The 19473-nt window shown below is 43.0% G+C and overlaps 2 protein-coding genes across 5 annotated transcripts in view; one reads left to right on the top strand and one right to left on the bottom strand.

The window, feature by feature from the left end:
- Positions 1 to 4568: 4568 nt before the first annotated feature.
- On the bottom strand, positions 4569 to 19404 carry TMEM254 (transmembrane protein 254). 4 transcript variants are annotated; one of them, XM_055275564.2, is made up of 5 exons: positions 19213 to 19330; positions 16043 to 16146; positions 15783 to 15842; positions 11102 to 11129; positions 6361 to 6741 (listed from the first exon to the last, which is right to left on the bottom strand). In XM_055275564.2, the coding sequence occupies exons 1-5, from the start codon at positions 19297 to 19299 to the stop codon at positions 6709 to 6711; spliced, it is 312 nt and encodes a 103-aa protein (XP_055131539.1). In that variant the 5' UTR covers positions 19300 to 19330; the 3' UTR covers positions 6361 to 6708. The 4 variants fall into 4 exon arrangements, with proteins under 4 accessions (XP_055131537.1, XP_055131536.1, XP_055131540.1 ...); XM_055275562.2 differs by lacking the exons at positions 6361 to 6741; positions 11102 to 11129 and adding an exon at positions 4569 to 6327 and having other exon boundaries at positions 19213 to 19404; XM_055275561.2 differs by lacking the exons at positions 6361 to 6741; positions 11102 to 11129; positions 19213 to 19330 and adding exons at positions 4569 to 6327; positions 18815 to 19164.
- The window catches only part of LOC129480957 (nuclear nucleic acid-binding protein C1D-like), a 16953-nt gene continuing 16776 nt past the window's right edge, over positions 19297 to 19473 (top strand). Inside the window, exon 1 of the mRNA XM_063638170.1 lies at positions 19297 to 19414. The gene's annotated coding sequence lies outside the window, so the exon portion shown is untranslated. The remainder of the gene's footprint in view (positions 19415 to 19473) is intronic.

Here is a 19473-nt window from a genome sequence, read left to right as displayed (position 1 = left end):
ACCACATGATTATCTCAATAGATGCAGAAAAGGCCTTTGACAAAATTCAACACCCCTTCATGCTAAAAACTCTCAATAAACTAGGTGTCGATGGAACATATCTCAAAATAATAAGAGTTATTTATGACAAACCCACAGCCAATATCATACTGAATGGGAAAAAACTGGAAGCATTCCCTTTGAAAACCAGCACAAGACAAGGATGCCCTCTCTCACCACTCATATTCAACACAATATTGGAAGTTCTGGCCAGGGCAATCAGGCAAGAGAAAGAAATAAAGGGTATTCAAATAGGAAGAGAGGAAGTCAAATTGTCTGTTTGCAGATGACATGTTGTATAATTTAGAAAACCCCATTGTCTCAACCCAAAATCTCCTTAAGCTGATAAGCAACTTCAACAAAGTCTCAGGATACAAAATCAATGTGCAAAAATCACAAGCATTCCTATACACCAATAACAGACCAACAGAGAGCCAAATCATGAGTGACCTCCCATTCACAATTACTACAAAGAGAATAAAATACCTAGGAATACACCTTACAAGGGATGTGAAGGACCTCTTCAAGGAGAATTACAAACCACTGCTCAAGGAAATAAGAGAGAACACAAACAAATGGAAAAAAATTCCATGCTCATGGATAGGAAGAATCAATATCACGAAAATGGCCATACTGCCCAAAGTAATTTATACATTCAATGCTATCCCCATCAAGCTACCACTGACTTTCTTCACAGAATTGGAAAAAACTACTTTAAACTTCATATGGAACCAAAAAAGACCCGCATAGCCAAGAGAATCCTGGGCAAGAATAACAAAGCTGGAGGCATCATGCTACCTGACTTCAAACTATACTACAATGCTACAGTAACCCAAACAGCATGGTACTAGTACCAAAACAGATATATAGACCAATGGAACAGAACAGAGGCCTCAGAAATAACACCACACATCTACAACCATCTGATCTTTGACAAACCTGACACAAACAAGCAATGGGGAAAAGAGTCCCTATTTAATAAATGTTGTTGGGAAAAATGGCTAGCCATATGCAGAAAACTGAAACTGGACCCCTTCCTTACACCCTTATACAAAAATCAACTCAAGATGGATCAAAGACTTAAACGTAAGACCTAGGACCATAAAAATCCTAGAAGAAAACCTGGGCAATACCATTCAGGACATAGGCATGGGCAAAGGCTTCATGTCTAAAACATCAGTTCTTTTAATGATGAAACTGAGGTCCAGAAACAAACTTGTCTAAAATCCTGTGGCTAGAGCCAGGTTAAACCCCATGCTTCAGTCTCAACTAGTAGGGTAATACTTTCTGATTTTTAAGTGTGTCAAATGTATCACTAGTATGCATGGTATTTTAGGTAATAATTATCCTTTCTTCTCATATGTATTAGAAAAAATATAATGATCAAACCAAGCCTGGGACTTCATAGTTATTCTTGTTTAGGAATTTTTTTAAGTGAATTTCTGGCCAGGTGCAGCGGCTCACGCCTGTAACCCCAGCACTTTGGGAGGCTGAGGCCGGCAGATCATTTGAGGTCAGGAGTTTGAGACCAGCCTGGCCAACATGGTGAAAACCCATCTCTACTAAAAATACAAAAATTAGCCAGGCATGGTGACGGGCACCTATAATCCCAGTTACTTGGGAGGCTGAGGCAGGAGAATCACTTGAACCTGGGAGGCAGAGATTGCAGTGAGCCGAGATCATGCCACTCAACTCCAGCCTGGACAATAGAGCGAGACTCAGTCTAAAGAAGAAAAAAAGTGAATTGCTTTAAATAATAAATAATAAATTCAGATGGAATGTAGACATGATTAAAGTTGTGGAGGTGGCCTCTATGTGCTTGAGATTTAGGGAACTCTTCCCTACCTTATATTATAGATGCCATTCCTCTCATTTATAACAATGTTAAGATTTCATCAATTTTAGTAGCGATTCATCCTGTGCAATGTATTAATACAAGGAAAAGGTAAGTAAAAGTTCTTTCATGAATATTTCCCTCAACAGCATTTGTCTTTCTTACTTTTAAAAATTATTTTTCCATTTCCCACAACAGCAATGTAACTGACCAGTATTCGTTGTATACCAAAAGTATTTCCCTTAATCCAACATTATGACTTACTACAAATCTAAACGAGGCAATTGGTGTACTTAATCCTTTATAAAAACTTAGAAGCCATCTTAAAATGTTTCACAGAAGTTGCAAATACAGTATTTTGAATAGGATTTTCAAATGTTTACTGGGAATTCAGAGCACAAATCTCCTTTTCAAGAAGAGAAATGTGAACATTAAAGACTCTTATTGTCCAGTGTGGATGAAAATAGAAACATAATTCACAATTTGTTGTGGACAAGGATCCTGGCAGAGAGAACGTTTCCATGGTCTTACAAGTGTATTACCCAGCTACCCTACTAGCAGTTTTTTTACTGTGCTGACAAGAAAGGAAAGGAAAAACATTCACAACCAGGTTGCTAAACTAAGAGCTTTAATTAATGAGACTCCAGAAAGGGCCCTAGCAAGAAAAAACGTGATTGCACTGTGTTCTCTGACCTCAATTGCGCCTTCTGACTTCTCTTTCGTGTTCTTAGACCTTCAGTGTAAAGATATAAGGGCTCTCTGAGATGGCAAGTTGTTTCGCTAAGAAGCCTCTTTACACATCTGGAATATAACCTCTTAAACCTAACCCAGGTTTATGTTAACACCATGGCTCATAAACCATGCTTAGACTGCGTGGAACCATAAACATGTTGAATGTAGGAAACACTGTTAGTTTATAAATTGGGTCTGCTATTAAGTTCTGAGGTCATTAGTTTGTGTTTTTTTTCCTTTCTTTTTTATTTTTCCAAACTATACTTGCTTTGGAAATCTAAGGGGTGGGTAAGAAAACAGTTTAGTCTGTTTTTTTTCCATGGTTGCTTCCACCAAGATGCCTCTGGCCTTTTCTCATCCAAACTCAACATAAAGCTGTTTCTCCCACATCACCACCATGACTACCACACAAAGCCAAGATGTCTCCATTTTTAAATTTTTTGCTTCACAGACTTACTACTAAACTCAGGGGTGATGGGGGAGGTGGGCAACACGAGGCCCAGAATCATGCCTCTCTGTGTGATACTGGGTAAGTTACTTCACCTCGCTGAGATGTTTATGGGTCTATGAAAGGAATGATCTGCACCATTTGCCCACTAGGTCCCCCTTTACATCTAAGCCATGATAATACTCCAAATAAGATGATAGGATTTTATACAGGCATGCCTGCATATTGAAGTTTTTTTTTTTTTTGAGTTGCACTGTTGCTTAGGCTGGAGTGCAGTGGCGCGATCTTGGCTCACTGCAAGCTCCGCTTCCCAGGGTCACGCCATTCTCCTGCTTCAGCCTCCCGAGTAGCTGGGACCATAAGCACCTGCCACCACGCCCGGCTAATTTTTTGTATTTTTAGTAGAGATGGGGTTTCACCTTGTTAGCCAGGACGGTCTCGATCTCCTGATCTCGTGATCCGCCTGCCTTGGCCTCCCAAAGTGCTGGGATTACAGGCGTGAGCCACCACACCCGGCCGCATATTGATGTTTTGATCAATCACAGACAGCACATATGACACTGGTTCCATAGGATTAGAACACCACATTTTTACAGTATCTTTTCTATGTTTAGCTATTTTCTTCATTTTGCTTTTTGAGATGGAGTCTCACTCTGTTGCCCAGGCTGGAGTGAAATGCTGCAATCTCAGCTCACTACAACCTCCACCTCCTGGGTTCAAGCAATTCTCCTGCCTCAGCCTCCTGAGTAGCTGGGATTACAGACACCTGCCACCACGCCTGGCTAATTTTTATATTTTTAGTAGAGATGGGGTTTCACCATGTTGGCCAGGCTGGTCTTGAGCTCCTGACCTCAGGTGATCCGCCCGCCTCAGCCTCTCTCTCTCTCTCTCTCTCTCTCTATATATATATATATATGTTAATCCCATCCTAAAGAAAAGCTAGTACACAAATGCTTACCACTGTGTTACAGTTACCTTCAGTATTCAGTACTACTCTACATGCTGTATAGGTTTGTAGCCTAGGGCAACAGACTGTATCATATAGCCTAGGTGTGTAGTCGGCTCTACCATTTGGTTTGTGCGTACACCCTATGATATCTGCACAACAATGCACCCACCTAATAGTGCATTTCTCAGAATGCATCCCCACTGTTAAGTGATGCATACCAGACTTTGTGCATTTTAAAAAATGCCAGAACACTCCTTACTTAGTGCATAGACTTTATCAAATGTTGAATAAAAACAGAAACAAAAAGGAGACAATCCTACAATGAAAAGGAGACACTCATGTCCATCCTAGTGATTCCTTGTACGTGGAGGAGGTAAATGGGGCATGGACAGTTCTAAAATATAATACATACATACCCGACAACCACAGCGTTTTGCATTTCTTTATCAGTGAAAAACAAACTGATATCGGAAGTGTATTAACAGTTCCCTAGTACAGTCTATTTGAGAAAAAGTATCAAATGTGCATCAATGTCAAAACTGACAAATACAAGAAAAGAATTCAGCTAGAGATAATTCACAGCGTTTTATTCCAGTTAATCCATTTCATTCAATAATCTGCCATATTGTTCCCTGCACCACTATTACTGTTATTATTTCTCTTTGAGGAAGACCAGGTATTAAGAAATCTGGTTTGAATTTCCATGATGCCTAACTCTATGGTCAAAAATCCTTTTCCTTACCAAAAAGCAACTTAATCACCAGAGAAACAGAGGGAAAGACTGAGATATAGTCGCAGAAATTTATCTCCACTAGAGACAACTCATAGTTCATAATACTTTAGGGTTGTGCTTTACTTGGGGGCTCCGTTTTGGGGAGGGGATTTCTTCCCATAAATGTTTGCTTAATACAAATAACTTGCCCCACTGTACCACAGAAGGGAAATGAGGGCTAGTGTCCCCAGAAAGCAAGCAGGCAGTCCTCCAGGGAAGACGCCCTAATGGCTCCTAGTGGTGACACAGTCATTCTGCCTCCCCAACCTGTGAGCAATAATAAAGTATAACTAAGTGAACAGGAGAGGTAGTAACTAGCTGGATAACCCACGGGCTAGGATCTCTAAACAGAAATGCTTGCGCATTTTGAATAAATCAGAGCTGGAAAGAGACACTTTTGGAGAAGTGATTGAGAATAGAAAGGTATGAAAAAGATAAAGGTTTCTCCCCAAGGAACCCACAAAAAGGGTGGTACCAGTGAAAGGTAGACTTGGGCTTTTCTTTTGGGATGAGGGTACCCCAAATGGGTTGTGCCATTTTCACATAAAAATTGGAATGAGAATGAACAAGTGAAAGTGAAATCAGTTTCCCTCCTTTGTTCAATAAACATGGTTAGAGCACCTGTGTGCAAGATAGTGGGAAAGGTACTGAGGGGAAAGGTAAAGCTGTTTAAGCTGTGGCCCTGAGCTGAAGGAGCAATCTAGCAGTGCCATCAGGCCCTGCACACTACAGAGCACAGTGTCCCAGGGGCCAGGTGGAAGGGAAGGATCACTTCCAGCTGCAGCATCAGGGAAGGCACTCTGCAGTCTCCCCTCTGGGTTCTCGGCGTGCTTCTATGCCTGTGTGATGGCTCAGCCTGCCCCATTCCAGGCACTTGCTCATCTTCCTTATCTTTCTCTGTAGCATGAGAAATGGAAGTTTGAGAGGATAGGATCCTACCTCACAGGTACCTAATAAATGTGTATGGAATTGACATATAGTGGAAGTGTCACTTTATCTTAGTGCAGCAAGGTGGAAAGAACTTTGGGAAAGGAGAGGAAAGATGGTGGTTGTGAGGGTAAGGTGTTTTCATCAGAAGGTGGGAGCAAGAGTATACAAACCAAAATGTCAATTAGTATGTGGCTTAGCTCAGAGCACACGAGGGTGCCAACACAGCCAAAGACTGTAAGAAGGTAGCTGAAGTCCTCTGCCAAATAGGATTGAAAAGCTAAAATCTTTCTCTATTTCTTTCTTAAGTAACAAGTGGTCTATTCAAGCTCAACCAGAGTGTATAAGAGAAAAAACTGACTAACGAGGGGGTCTTAAATAGCTTTGAAGAACAGACAGTTTCTAGAAAGTAGAAAGATCACTGAGTAAATACTGCACCTCCCCTACCCCACAAAAAAAAAGGTGAGGATGAATGTAAAAGTGTAGAGCAAGCTTTCAGACATCTTCAAGTTCGTTTTTGGCGCTTCCGTTTGTAAGCAATCAAGATGGTGAGAGACGCTATCCCAAAGAAGAAAGTCTGTAGGAACCAGAGTAGCTGAGCCCGACCACTTGTGATGCCTTTATGCCTAAAAAAGAAAAAATTTATACACCAGATGTTAATCTTATAGTTTCATGGGAGTTACTGTCTTCTATATAGTTTTTTAAAAATTATACCTTCCACTACTTTCATTGGGTTTATTTTGCTGCTTTTCTCTGGCTTCTTATCTTGGATGGTTCATTTATTTTTCATCTTTCTTGTTTTGTAACAAATGTATTTTGGATGGTAAACTATTCCCTGAGAACTAGTCTGGCTACTCTCTAGGGCACAGTATTATAAGACTGTTTCTCATGTGATTCTGATGAGTGGATGGAGTAAAAAGCACTGGTATGGCTTCACAGTAAATGTTTTGAAAATAGACCAGATATAAATCCTAGCGTGGCTACCTACCAGCTGTGACCTGGGCAAATCACTCAGTATCTCTCAGAATCAGTTTTCTCATCTGAAAAACAGGAACAGCAGTAGCTATCTCACCGAGTCAGTTGAGATGATTTATGGGATAATACACACAATGTGCTCAGGAAGGAGTCTGGCACACAGTCATGATAAACACCTGCTTATATCGTCATTCAAATTCAACTGCCTAAAACAAAGTGCAAAAAAAAGATGACCCAATGGAAGCGAATAGCTTGCTACAGTCTCATCTGTATATAAATAAGTCTCACTTGGATGACTTTTATTTAAAACAAACTTTAAAAACAATATAATTTTCTACAGTAACAGATTAAAAGAGAAAGATCATATGAATATCTTAATAAATGCAGAAGTGGCATTTGACAATTTTTTTTTTTTCTTTGAGACAGAGTCTCGCTCTGTCGCCCAGGCTGGAGTGCAGTGGCGCGATCTCGGCTCACTGCAAGCTCCGCCTCCTGGGTTCACGCCATTCTCCTGCCTCAGCCTCCCAAGTAGCTGGGACTACAGGTGCCTGCCACCATGCCTGGCTAATTTTTTGTATTTTTTTAGTAGAGACAGGGTTTCACCATGTTAGCCAGGATGGTCTCGATCTCCTGACCTTGTGATCCGCCCACCTCGGCCTCCCAAAGTGCTGGGATTACAGGCATGAGCCACCGCACCCGGCTGCATTTGACAAATTTCAACATCCGTTCTTTTTCCACCCCCCCCAGAGATGTGGTCTCACTCTGTCACCTACAGTGGAGTGTACTGGTACAATTATAGCTCACTGCAGCCTCAAACTCCTGGGCTAAAGCTATCCTCCCACCTTAGCCTCCCAAGTAGCTGGGATCATCACAGGCATGCACCACCACGCCTGGCTAGGTTTTTTGTTTGTTTGTTTGTTTTTTGTAGAGACAGTGTCTTGCTTTGTTGCCTAGGCTGGTCTTGAACTCCTGGCTTCAACTGATTCTCCCGTCTCAGCCTCCCAAAGTGCTGGGATTACAGGTGTGAGCCACTTGTGTCCACACCCAACATCCATTTTTAATAAAAGTTCTCAGCAAAGTTAGAAATACAATGGAACTTCCTAATTTTGACCCAGAAGATCTACAAAACTGTGTAATAAACATGATGTAAAATGTTGAAAGTTCTCCTTTGAGGTCAAGAACAAGGCACACTTCTAGTCAGCACTGCTGGACGTTCTAGCCAGTAGAATAAGGGAAGAAACATAATAAAAGATACACAGAATTGAAAGAAAGAGATAAAACTGTATTTCTGGACAGTTTTATACCTGAAAAACTGAAAATAATCTATAAACTGTTACAATTAATAAATTTATTTAGGAAGGTTGCTGGGTATAAGGTCAATATTAAAAATTGACTATATTCATACAAACTACCATCAAACAATTAGAAAATGAAAAAAAGTGAGTCGAGATTATGCCACTGAACTCCAGCCTGGGTGACAGAGCTAGACTCCATCTCAAAATACAACAACAACGACAACAACAACAAAAGTTGGCCAGGCGTGGTGGCTCAGACCTTAATTCCAGCACTTTGGGAGACCGACATAGGCGGATTGCTTGAGCCCAGGAGTTTGACATCAGCCTAGCAACATAGTGAGAACCCATCTTTTTTTTTTTTTGAGACGGAGTCTCGCTCTATCGCCCAGGCTGGAGTGCAGTGGTGCAATCTCACCTCACTGCAAGCTCCAGGGCCTCCCGGGTTCACACCATTCTCCTGCCTCAGCCTCCCGGAGACCCCATCTTTTTTTTAAAAAAAGGCATTTATAATAACATCTCAAAGTAGAAGTTGCTGGAAATTAATGCAACAACAATGTGTAAAACCTCTTAAAAATTATATATATATATATAACAGGAGATCTAAATAAATGGAAACAGGCCATTTCATCATTTAGAAGACAGAAATATTTGATGCTTTCCTGAACTTAAGGAAAAAAAAGAAAAAAAAAACATACTGGAAATATGCCAATGTTCTCCAAATTATTTCACATGGTCAATCCAATGAAAATCTCAACATCAGGCCGGGCACGGTGGCTCACGCTTGTAATCCCAGCACTTTGGGAGGCCGAGGCGGGCGAATCACGAGGTCAGGAGATCGAGACCATGGTGAAACCCCATCTCTACTAAAAATATAAAAAATTAGCCGGGCGCGTGGTGGCGGGCGCCTGTAGTCCCAGCTACTCGGAGAGGCTGAGGCAGGAGAATGGCGTGAACCCGGGAGGCGGAGCTTGCAGTGAGCCGAGATTGGGCCACTGCACTCCAGCCTGGGCGACAGAGCGAGACTCCGCCTCAAGGAAAAAAAAAAAAAAAAAAAAAAAAAGAAAATCTCAACATCTTTCCTTTTTGTTTTTGTAGTATAAGACAATGCATACAATATGCGAAGGTGTAGGAAAAGGCAATCCTATTGAACAGGATGAGAGGACATGCTTTGTCAGATAACAATGATTATAAAGCTGCTGCTATTAAGACAGTGTTGTGTTAGCCCAAGGATAAACAGGCCAATGGAACAGAATAGAGTGTTCAGAAACAGATCCACACATATAAGTATGTATGATATAAGATAGGGCACATCAGTGACGACTGAATGTCTCAATAAATAGCTCTGGGATAACTGGGCATCCAGATGGAAAAGGTAAAGTTGGTAACCTCTCTCTTACAAAAAATAAGCTCTAGGTTGATTGAAAACTTAAATGTGAAAGAAAAAAATTCTAAAACTGTTAGAAGATACTGTAAAAGAATATAACTTTAATATAAATAAATAAATAAAATTGACTACATTGACAAACTTCTGTTTATCAAAAGGCCCAATAGGATAAAAAGACTGTGAGAAAGGATACTTGCAAGACACCTAAAGGACAAAGTACTCAAGATCAGAAAAAACAAGGAGTGCCTATAAACAGGTAAGAACAGGACAGACAGCCCATTGAAGAGAGTATTGGTGAGACTGTGGGGAAATGGGCACTATCATATACTTACGTTAGAAGCATAAATTAGTCCCACAGTTTTGAAGGCAATATGGCAATACATATCATAATTTAAAGTATTCACTCATTTTATTTTTAGGCGGAGTCTTGCTCTGTCACCCAGGGTAGAGTGCAGTGGTGTGATCTCAGCTCACTGCAACCTCCGCCTCCCAGATTCAAGCGATTCTCTTACCTCAGCCTCCTGAGAAGCTGGGATTACAGGTGCCCGCTACCATGCCCTACTAATTTTTTCTTTTTTTTGTATTTTTAGTGGAGACAGGGTTTCACCATGTTGGCCAGGCTGGTCTTGCACTCCTAACCTCAGGTGATCTACCAGCCTCAGCCTCTCAAAGTGCTGGAATTACATACATGAGCCACCACACCCAGCCAAAAGTATTCATTCTTTAATCTTCAAATTCCAGATCTTGGAATTTTTTTCTAAGGAAACAAATATCAAAGTGGGACAAATGCATGAAATTCATGTTCATTGCCATATTGCTTGTAATAGTAAAAAAGTCGAGACTTAAAAGTCCATCAGAAGAAAGATTTTTAAAATATGTTAAGGCACATCTATGTAATAGAATGCTATGCACTGTTATTAATGGATGGGTAAGTTTATATGTATAGACATAGACAAATAGGGATATGTTAGCCCAGTACAGTGGCACACCTGTAGTCCCAGCTACTTGGGAGGCTGAGGCAGGAGGATCACTTGAGCACGGGTGCTCAAGGCCAGCCTGGGCAACATAGTGAGACCCATCTCTTAAAAAAAAAGTAAAATTTAAAATAGGCATATATAACAATGGAAACCAATTATAAAAGAGATTATATCTATATGTATATATATAATTGGATTATAGGCATCAGCCACCACACCCAGCAACTTTCAATTTTTTTTTTTTTTTTGAAATGGAGTCTTGCTCTGTCACCCAGGCTGGTGTGCAGTAGCACGATCTTGGCTTACTGCAACCTCCGCCTCCTGGGTTCAAGTGATTCTCCTGCCTCAGCCTCCAGAGTAGCTGGGACTACAGGTGCCTGCCACCATGCCTGGCTAATTTTTTGTATTTTAGTAGACATGGGGTTTCACCATATTGGCCAGGCTGGTCTCAAACTCCTTACCTGGTGATCCGCCCGCATGGCCTCCCAAAGTGCTGGAATCACAGGTGTGAGCCACTGCACCCAGCCAACTTTCAATTTTATTAGCAAAACAACAACAATATTTTGTTTTGGAAAGTAAATTTATATGATCCTGCAAATGTGTATGATATTTAGGAAAGAAAAATAAAGATGAGCTGCCATCTTGGAAGAGCAGGCTCACTGAACAGCAGTGCTTGCTTCCTCCTCCTTCAGAGGGGTCACAGTTGGTGGCTAGGTAACCCGGAGAAGGGTTTTCCTGGGGTCATCGTAACTTGTTCTCATTCACATACCTTTATCTGTATTCTTAGCTCATTTTGCCTATTTAAAAGACAAAAGTCTTTTAAGAAAGTTTTCTTAATTTAATTCACATTTCCCTTAATGATTCCACCAAGACCCAGGCAGATGTAAAAATCTCTTTGTGAGTACACTTTTTCCTGCCTTAGGAAAAAATGTTACCTCTGATACTTGAAAAAATTCACAATTTACCCGTTTTGGTCATTCGAGGCTGCCCTATCACAGAGTACTTCCACTTGTCAAGAACTTCTGTTTCTAAATTGTAATAAAATCTCCTCTACATACAATTTTTTGCAAAACCTTAAAAACCTTTCTAAGGGCTGCAGAGCCAACTGGGGTATGCAAGCAGCAAGAATCTAATTTCTGAACTAAGAGAATAAGCCTTATATTCTGAATGGAAAACTCCAGACTATAAAAAGGTAACAATGAACATGAATGTTGGCCTCAAGGAGATACTATTTTATTTATCCCTAAGAAAAAACCATTCTATTTTTCTTGTTAAAGTATTATTATGTAACAAGAACTACAAGCACCTTCCAAAGAAGAGTTGAACCTTACTTTGTAATCAAATAAATACAAGTTAAAATGGCTAGATACCCTTTTTAATCTACCAAAAATAGCAAAAGGTTTTTTGCCCCCTCACCTCACCAAAAATGGCACTTTCTTTTTCTTTTCTTTCTTTCTTTTTTTTGAGACGGAGTCTCACTTTGTCACCCAGGCTAAAGTGTACTGGTGTGATCTCAGCTCACTGCAACCTCCGCCTCCCAGGTCCAAGCGATTCTCCTGCCTCAACCTCCTGAGTAGCTGGGATAACAGGCATGCGCCACTACACTCAGCTAATTTTTTTTTTCCGTATTTTTAGTAGAGACAGAGTTTCAACCATGTTGGGCAGGCTGGTCTCGAACTCCTGATCTCAGGTGATCTGCCTGCCTCAGCCTCCCTGAGTGCTGAGATTACAGGCATGAGCCACCGTTCCCAGCCATCATCTCGTAATTCAAAAGGAATATTTATTCTGATTTATAGTGACTAATGATACATTTTTTTTTTTTTTTTTTTTTTGAGACAGAGTCTTGTTCTTTTGCCCAGGCGGGAGTGCAGTGGCACGATCTCGGCTCACTGCAAGCTCCGCCTCCTGGGTTCACGTCATTCTCCTGCCTCAGCCTCCCGAGTAGCTGGGACTACAAGCGCCCGCCACCATGCCCAGCTAATTTTTTGTATTTTTAGTAGAGATGGGGTTTCACCGTGTTAGCCAGGATTGTCTCGATCTCCTGACTTCGTGATCCACCCGCCTCGGCCTCCCAAAGTGCCGGGATTACAGGCGTGAGCCACCGCACCTGGCCGACTAATGATACATTCTAACATGTTAGACCATAAAGAAATGATTTCAAGAACATAATAGTAACCTAACCTCCATGCCTGTTCTCCCTTTGCCCTTCAAAAAAATTGTATATTAAATTTGAGGGCCGGGCACAGTGGCTCACGTCTGTAATCCCAGCACTTTGGGAGACCGAGGTGGGCGGATTATGAGGTCAAGAGATCGAGACCATCCTGGCCAACATGGTGAAACTCCATCTCTACTAAATGCAAAAATTAGGCTTGGTGGCAGGCGCCTGTAATCTCAGCTACTCGGGAGGCTGAGGCAGGAGAATCACTTGAACCAGGGAGAAAGAGGTTGCAGTGAGCCGAGATTGCACCACTGCACTCCAACCTGGCGACAGAGTGAAACTCCATCTCAAAAAAGAAAAAAATAAATATAAATAAAAATACAAATTTTAGTATTTTGGTTTTCATCAGATATTCCAAATGCCAACAGCAAAATAGGTGTCAGGCACTCCTACATTCCAAGTTGAGGGGCTGGACCGGACACTTCCAATCCAAGATTCCACTGCAATGCTACAGAGGCCATTGGAAAGAGGTCCTAGTGGGCTGTGGCATTTCCCACAAGTCAAGCCCAGAGAATGGCATCAACAGAACCATTTGTAGAGCTTGACATGAGTCTCTGGAATTTGGGGAAGTGTTTAATACCTGATTCCAAAGAGTAAACACTGTTTGGCCTGCTTGCTGGGAGAGAAGGAAGCACTGCCACACTGAGAACTGCATGCATTTGTAGATCATCCCACTGGAAGGATACTGAAGTTGTTTACTGTGAGCCATACAGATCCTGGAGAAGGCACTGGACATGAATAGGTTTAAAAGGGACCCTGTACTACAGACCTACTTGAAGGACGGAAGTGATCTCAATAAAAGGGTAATTCTCCCTAGAACACAGACTCTGAGGGTGAAACTGCAAGTGGCATGCTGGAGGGGGTGTCTGAATGAACCATCAAGGAAACTGCAGAAGGGGGAGATCCCTGGTGATGAGCAGTGTCTCAAAAATCTACCACATCCCCTCTAAAGAGAAAGAGCCAATACTGCATATGCAATATACATAGTACCCAGCTGCCTGATCACAAGGCAGCAGCTGTTTATTGTTTTTTTTAATTTTTATTTTTTTTGAGACAGGGTCTTGCTCTGTCACCCAGGCTGGAGTGCAGTGGTGCGATCTCGGCTCACCGCAGCCTCTGCCTCCTGGGTTCAAGCAATTCTTGTGCCTCAGCCTCCTGAGCAGCTGGGACTGCAGGCACGCACCACCATGCCTGGCTTTTTTAGTATTTTTTGTATTTTTAGTAGAGATAGAGTTTTGTCATGTTGGCCAGGATGGTTTCAAACTCCTGGCCTCAGATGATCTGCCCACCTTGGCCTCCTAAAGTGCTAGGATTATAGGTGTGAGCCACTGCACCTGGCCAGCAGCAGCTATTTAAGGCTAAGCCTTCTTCTCCCTAACCATTCCCACTATCCCAAGAGACCACAAACAGCGATTATTAGTGAATAGAGGTGAAGGTGAAGTGCAAGAGAAGATATCAACTGCACCCTTCTCCCCACTGCAGGCTCCTGAGCCCTAGCTGGATGAAAACACATTTTGAATTAGAAGAAAGTTTATAGTTTTAACAAATAGACTAGGCTAGAATGGATAATATCAGATGGTGACTGGAAATCCTATGATCTGCTTGAAATTCCATCCAGAGATACGGTGGAAGGTGGGGAACAATCTACAAAACAAATTTACTTGGAGGGGGTGAGAAAGAAATAATAAAGTTACTTTCTGTTCCTCTCCATAGAAAGTCTAGCTTGTGGCCGGGCGCGGTGGCTCACGCTTGTAATCTCAGCACTTTGGGAGGCCGAGGCGGGCGGATCACGAGGTCAGGAGATCGAGACCATGGTGAAACCCCATCTCTACTAAAAAAAAATACAAAAAATTAGCTGGGCGTGGTGGCGGGCGCCTGTAGTCCCAGCTACTCGGAGAGGCTGAGGCAGGAGAATGGCGTGAACCCAGGAGGCAGAGCTTGCAGTGAGCCAAGATTGCGCCACTGCACTCCAGCCTGGGCAACAGAGCGAGACTCCGTCTCAAAAAAAAAAAAAGAAAGTCTAGCTTGTGGTCAGGCACGGTGGCTCATGCCTATAATCCCAGCACTTTGGGAGGCCGAGGCAGGCGGATCACCTGAGAGGTCAGGAGTTCGGGACTAGCACGGCCAACATGGTGAAACCCCGTCTCTAATAAAAATACAAAAATTAGCTGGGCATGGTGGTGGGCTTCTGTAATCCTAGCTACTGGGGAAGCTGAGGCAGGAGAATCGCTTTAACCCAGGACACAGCGATTGCAGCGAGCCAAGATTGCACCACTGCACTCCAGCCTGGGTGACAAAGCAAGATTCCATCTCAAAAAAAAAAAAAAAAAAAAAGTCTAGCTTATTTGTTTAATAAACAAGAAAACAGAGTAAGATAATTCTATTTAACATACTTAGCAATCTCTGACATAGTAGTACCCAATCAATATTGATTATTTTTATTATTGAAACATAGTAATAGCAATAGAGTATCTTATTTTCCACTTTTAGAATAGAAAAATAATAGAGGTGATAGTATATCTTGACCAGAAATTAATTCAATTAATTATTATCTTGACCAGAAATTAATGGGAAAGAAGCAATTTGGCATTTCCATAACCATGTTTTTCATTGTACCATACTTTCTGTATATGCTTATATAAAGTACAAATATAATTTTTTCTTGTATTCTCACACAGTATTAACCTACACTAGCATCTGCTGAGTGGGGTCTGGTTTGGGGGCTTTTAACTAGCATTGCATCCTAGAATTATCTGTGGAGCTTTTAAAAAGAGCACATTCCTATCTCTGAGGCAAGACCTACCCAATCAGAATCTCTGGGTCTGGAAACCAGACGTGTGTATTTTGAAAAAGCTCCTCATGTGGCTCAATTGTAAAACGAGGATTGTGAGTCATCGGCCTAGGTCAGTCACTTAGCTCTTTTGTAAACTAGAAGCCAGGCTCCTAGTCTTTTGGTCTAGTTGGGGCTACCCAGAAAATTTGTTAAAAAATAACAAAAGTCATCTGAATTAGATAACTAAGTAATGGGTTAACCAACATAAACAAAATGAATGCATTCATCAAACATTTACTGGGTACTTCCTCTGCACCAGGCTCAGTATCAGGCATGGGGATTCCCTCTACCCTGAGAATGTTCTCAGCCTATAAGTGTGGGAATTATTTAAATGTGGCTACTCTCAATTTATATTAGCTACTAAGAGAAAGGCAACAAGCAGCTACTTCAAAGACTTACTTGCACAATACTATGGCATACAAGGACTCTCCCACATGAATCAGCCAGGCAAGCCAATACCTGAAACCAAAAAAAGAGTTAATCTTTTTTAAGGTGATAGTTATCTGCTGATGAAATCTAACACAGCAATCTCAAAAAGAAAAGTGCCTTAATGTGAACCGACACTACTCTTAGATACCAAAAGGCAGCTGCAGGCCTTCCAGGTTTCCTGTGAGACCAGAGCTCCAGCGTCCACAGTCCACTTGTGCAGCTCTCCTTACCCATTGCGCAGGAGGGTGTGATGGTGGTCCACCAAGTACTGAGTGAAGAGGCCCAGGGGCCCAAGGTTCTGATAAGGGATACTCTGAGGCCAGAAGACAACCCACTGAAAGAGAACCAGAGACACAGAATACCTATTAGGTCACTTAAAACCTGTTTTTTGTTTTTGTTTTTGAGAAAGGCTGTGAAACAATACAAAAATTACTACAGACTGAAGAAACTCTCAACAGTCATTTGGGCCTCCATTCTTGAATTCTATTTTCTTTCTTTCTTTTTTTTTTTTGACAGGGTCTCACTCCGCTGCTGGGGCTGGAGTGCAGTGGCATGCTCATGACTCACTGCAACCTCCACCATCTGGGCTCAATCCATCCTCCCACCTCAGCCTCCCAAGTAGATGGGACTGCACGTGTGTGCCACCATGCCCAGCTACTTTTAAAAATTGTATATAGAGACAGGGTCTCACTATGTTGCCCAGGATGGTCTCCAACTCCAGGGCTCAAGCAATTCTCCAACCTTGGCCTTCCAAAGTGCTGGGATTACAGGCATGACCCACTGTGCCAGGATGACTTCTATTTTCTAAAAGCAACTGTACTGGGAGACTTATGCTGAGGAAAGTATGTGGTTATCAGACTCAGTGCCCATGGTGGATAACTTTTAGTCTTTTTTTCTTCCTTTTCTTCTTTTGTTTTCTTTGTAGAGAAGGGATCTCGCTTTGTCACTCAGGCTTGAGTGTAGTGGCATGATCACGGCTCACTGCACCCTTGACTTCCCGGGCTCAAGCGATCCTCCCAACTCAGCTTCCCCAAGTAGCTGGGAATACAGGCATGGCTACCACGACTGACTAATTTATTTATTTATTTAATTTATTTATTTATTTTAGATGGAGTTTCACTCTGTTGCTCAGGCTGGAGTGCAGTGGCACGATCTCGGCTCTCTGTAACCTCCGCCTCATGGGTTCAAACGATTCTCCTGCCTCAGCCTCCAGAGTAGCTGGGACTACAGGTGCATGCCACCACACCCAGCTAATTTTTGTATTTTTAGTACAGACAGAGTTTCACCATGTTGGCCAGGCTGGTCTCCAACTCCTGACATCAGGTGATCTGCCCTCCTGGGCTTCCCAAAGTGCTGGGATTACAGGTGTGAGCCACCGCCCATTACGTGTGTGTGTGTGTGTGTGTGTAGAAATGAGATTTCACCATGTTGCCCAGGATGGTCTCGAACGCCTGGGCTCAAGCGATTTGCCCGCCTCGGCCTCCCAAAATGCTGGGATTACAGGGGTGAACCACCATGCCTGGCTGACTCCTATTAATACATTCCACCAAAACCATTATTTTATAAAAGATATTAGCAAATTTTGAGTTTCTGTGCTTTGGCTAGTTTCTTTACTGCAGAAACTGGCTCCAGCCAAACCTCTGTTTAATTTAGAATTCCTTTCTCAGCTTTCCCTTTTTGTACCGCTAAAACTGAGAATGATCCACTGCATACAGATGGAAAATAAGTGAAATAAGGTTTGTGACATTTTAATAGCAACTGCTTAATCACATAAATTTTTCGTAATCTTAACTTTCTCTCAGCCTCTGTATTGTAACTTCTGTCGGCTAAGACTTTTCTGACAATAACTGCCAACAGTTTCAAAATGTATTGTCCCATTCAAATCTTTGTCAAGAGCAGTACTACCTCTCTCACGATGTTGTTTCACATCTGAAATTTAAATAATGCACAAATGTCATTGCATCCTCCCAAACCAAAGGGAAAGGGGAGCATCTGCCAGCTCCACAAGATCCCAATTTGAAGTCCCCAAAGCTTTCCTCCAACTATATTCTAACTAGTCACAGACTCTAAATCGTAGAACAGAAATGCACCTTTGAAAATTTTCATTTCAACACCTCCATTGTACATATGAGGAAATCAGGACATAGGTTGTCAGATTTGACACCAACAAACAACACTGTGGACATGGCAAATCTCCAATCTCCAGGATCTATTGGTATATCCAAATAGCTTCGCCTTCCTTAAAATTTTACCACCTTATCACTTGACGTCAGGAGTTCGAGGCCAGCCTCACCAATATGGTGAAAATCAATGTCTACTAAAACACAAAAAAATAGCCGGGCGTAGTGTAATCCCAGCTACAGGTAAAGACATGAGAATCGCTTGAACCTGGGAAGCAGAGGTTGCAGTGAGCCGAGATCGCGCCACTGCACTCCAGCCTGGATGACAAAGCGAGACTCCGTCTCAAAAAAACACAAAATTACCATCTTAGCCCCCAACCTACTTTTCCACGCATCTTTCTCGTTATCCTTTAAACAGATTATTAGCCAAACAAACGTCGCTATTTTTCTAGGTACAGCTTTCTTCTTGCTTCCACACTTATGTCATAACAGTTACAGCCTCTTTATCCTCCCTTACCACTTAAATCCTACCCATCATTTAGGTTTATCCCCGTTTTCCAAACAATTTCTGTTGGCTCAAACATTCTGCTTCGGAAGCCCTATTCTGACTTGGCAGGCCTATGGCAGTCTGTTAACTTGACTTCCCGCTTCGTGAGAGGCTTAAGCTCGGATAACCCCTTAGTAAATGTGCAGAGGTGAGGACCCAAAGACAGGAACACTAGGAAGCAGAAACTATCCTAAGAGCCCACCGAATTTCCGCTTACATGAGTAACCTAGACAACCGTCAGATGCGCCTGCGCACAGGCCTCGTTCCCACAGCTCCCCTCGCCCTACGAGGGCCCGGCGGGCCAAAACAGACGCCCGCCCCGCCCCACGCCTCACCGCGAAGTAGCCCAGCCCCAGGACTGTGACCAGAGAGGGCAAGGGTCTTGCTGGACGGAAATAGGCGGTAGCCGCATTGCTGGCCTCCGACTTCACCATCCTCTTGAAAAACCCAGACACAGAGTTGGCTGGGAGCTCCCCAGCCGTCCCCGCCCCCATATGAGAAAAGCCTGGCTAGCCGGTTTCTCAGGGCCCTGGGCGCCGGCCCAAGCCCCTGGCGGACCAGTATGCCTGTTCTCATTCCGGAGTCTGGTCCCCTCCCCTCCGCTCCCAGCACGCGGGAGTTGGGATTGTGCTTGTACGACTTCCCCCGGGCCCCGGCCTGTGGGCCCAGGTCCTGGGGTGAACCGAGCGCTCCCTCCTTCGTCAGACCGTAGCCCTCCAGCGGCTGCCCTTACTGTGTAGTAGCCAAAGCTGAGGGTGATGACTGTGAACCAGAACAGACTGCCTCGCTGAAAGTAGGCCGCGCCGGCTGCCGTCGCCATGGCTGCAGCACCTCCCCGGGAGCGCGCTTCAGGACACCGTCGAGCGCGAGCGCGGAGGCAGGGCCAGGGCGGGCCCGCGCTCCCTCGCCATCCCCGCAGGGAGGAGATGGTGCAGGTTGGGAAGTCCCTGAGAGCGAGTGTCCCTGTCTGGCCCCAGTACAGGGGCCTTGGAAT

This window comes from Symphalangus syndactylus, chromosome 4 (assembly GCF_028878055.3).
Source record: "Symphalangus syndactylus isolate Jambi chromosome 4, NHGRI_mSymSyn1-v2.1_pri, whole genome shotgun sequence".
Lineage (NCBI taxonomy): Eukaryota > Metazoa > Chordata > Mammalia > Primates > Hylobatidae > Symphalangus > Symphalangus syndactylus.
This window is presented reverse-complemented; position numbering and strand designations above follow the sequence as displayed.

Coding starts and splice junctions, on each gene's coding strand:
- TMEM254 (XM_055275561.2), bottom strand. CDS start 18,973: ATGGGGGCGGGGACGGCTGGGGAGCTCCCAGCCAACTCTGTGTCTGGG. Junction 16,147..18,814: donor TGGGGCTGGGCTACTTCGCG/GTGAGGCGTGGG, acceptor GTTCTCTTTCAG/TGGGTTGTCTTCTGGCCTCA. Junction 6,328..15,782: donor TATGCCATAGTATTGTGCAA/GTAAGTCTTTGA, acceptor TTTCTTTTTTAG/GCATAAAGGCATCACAAGTG.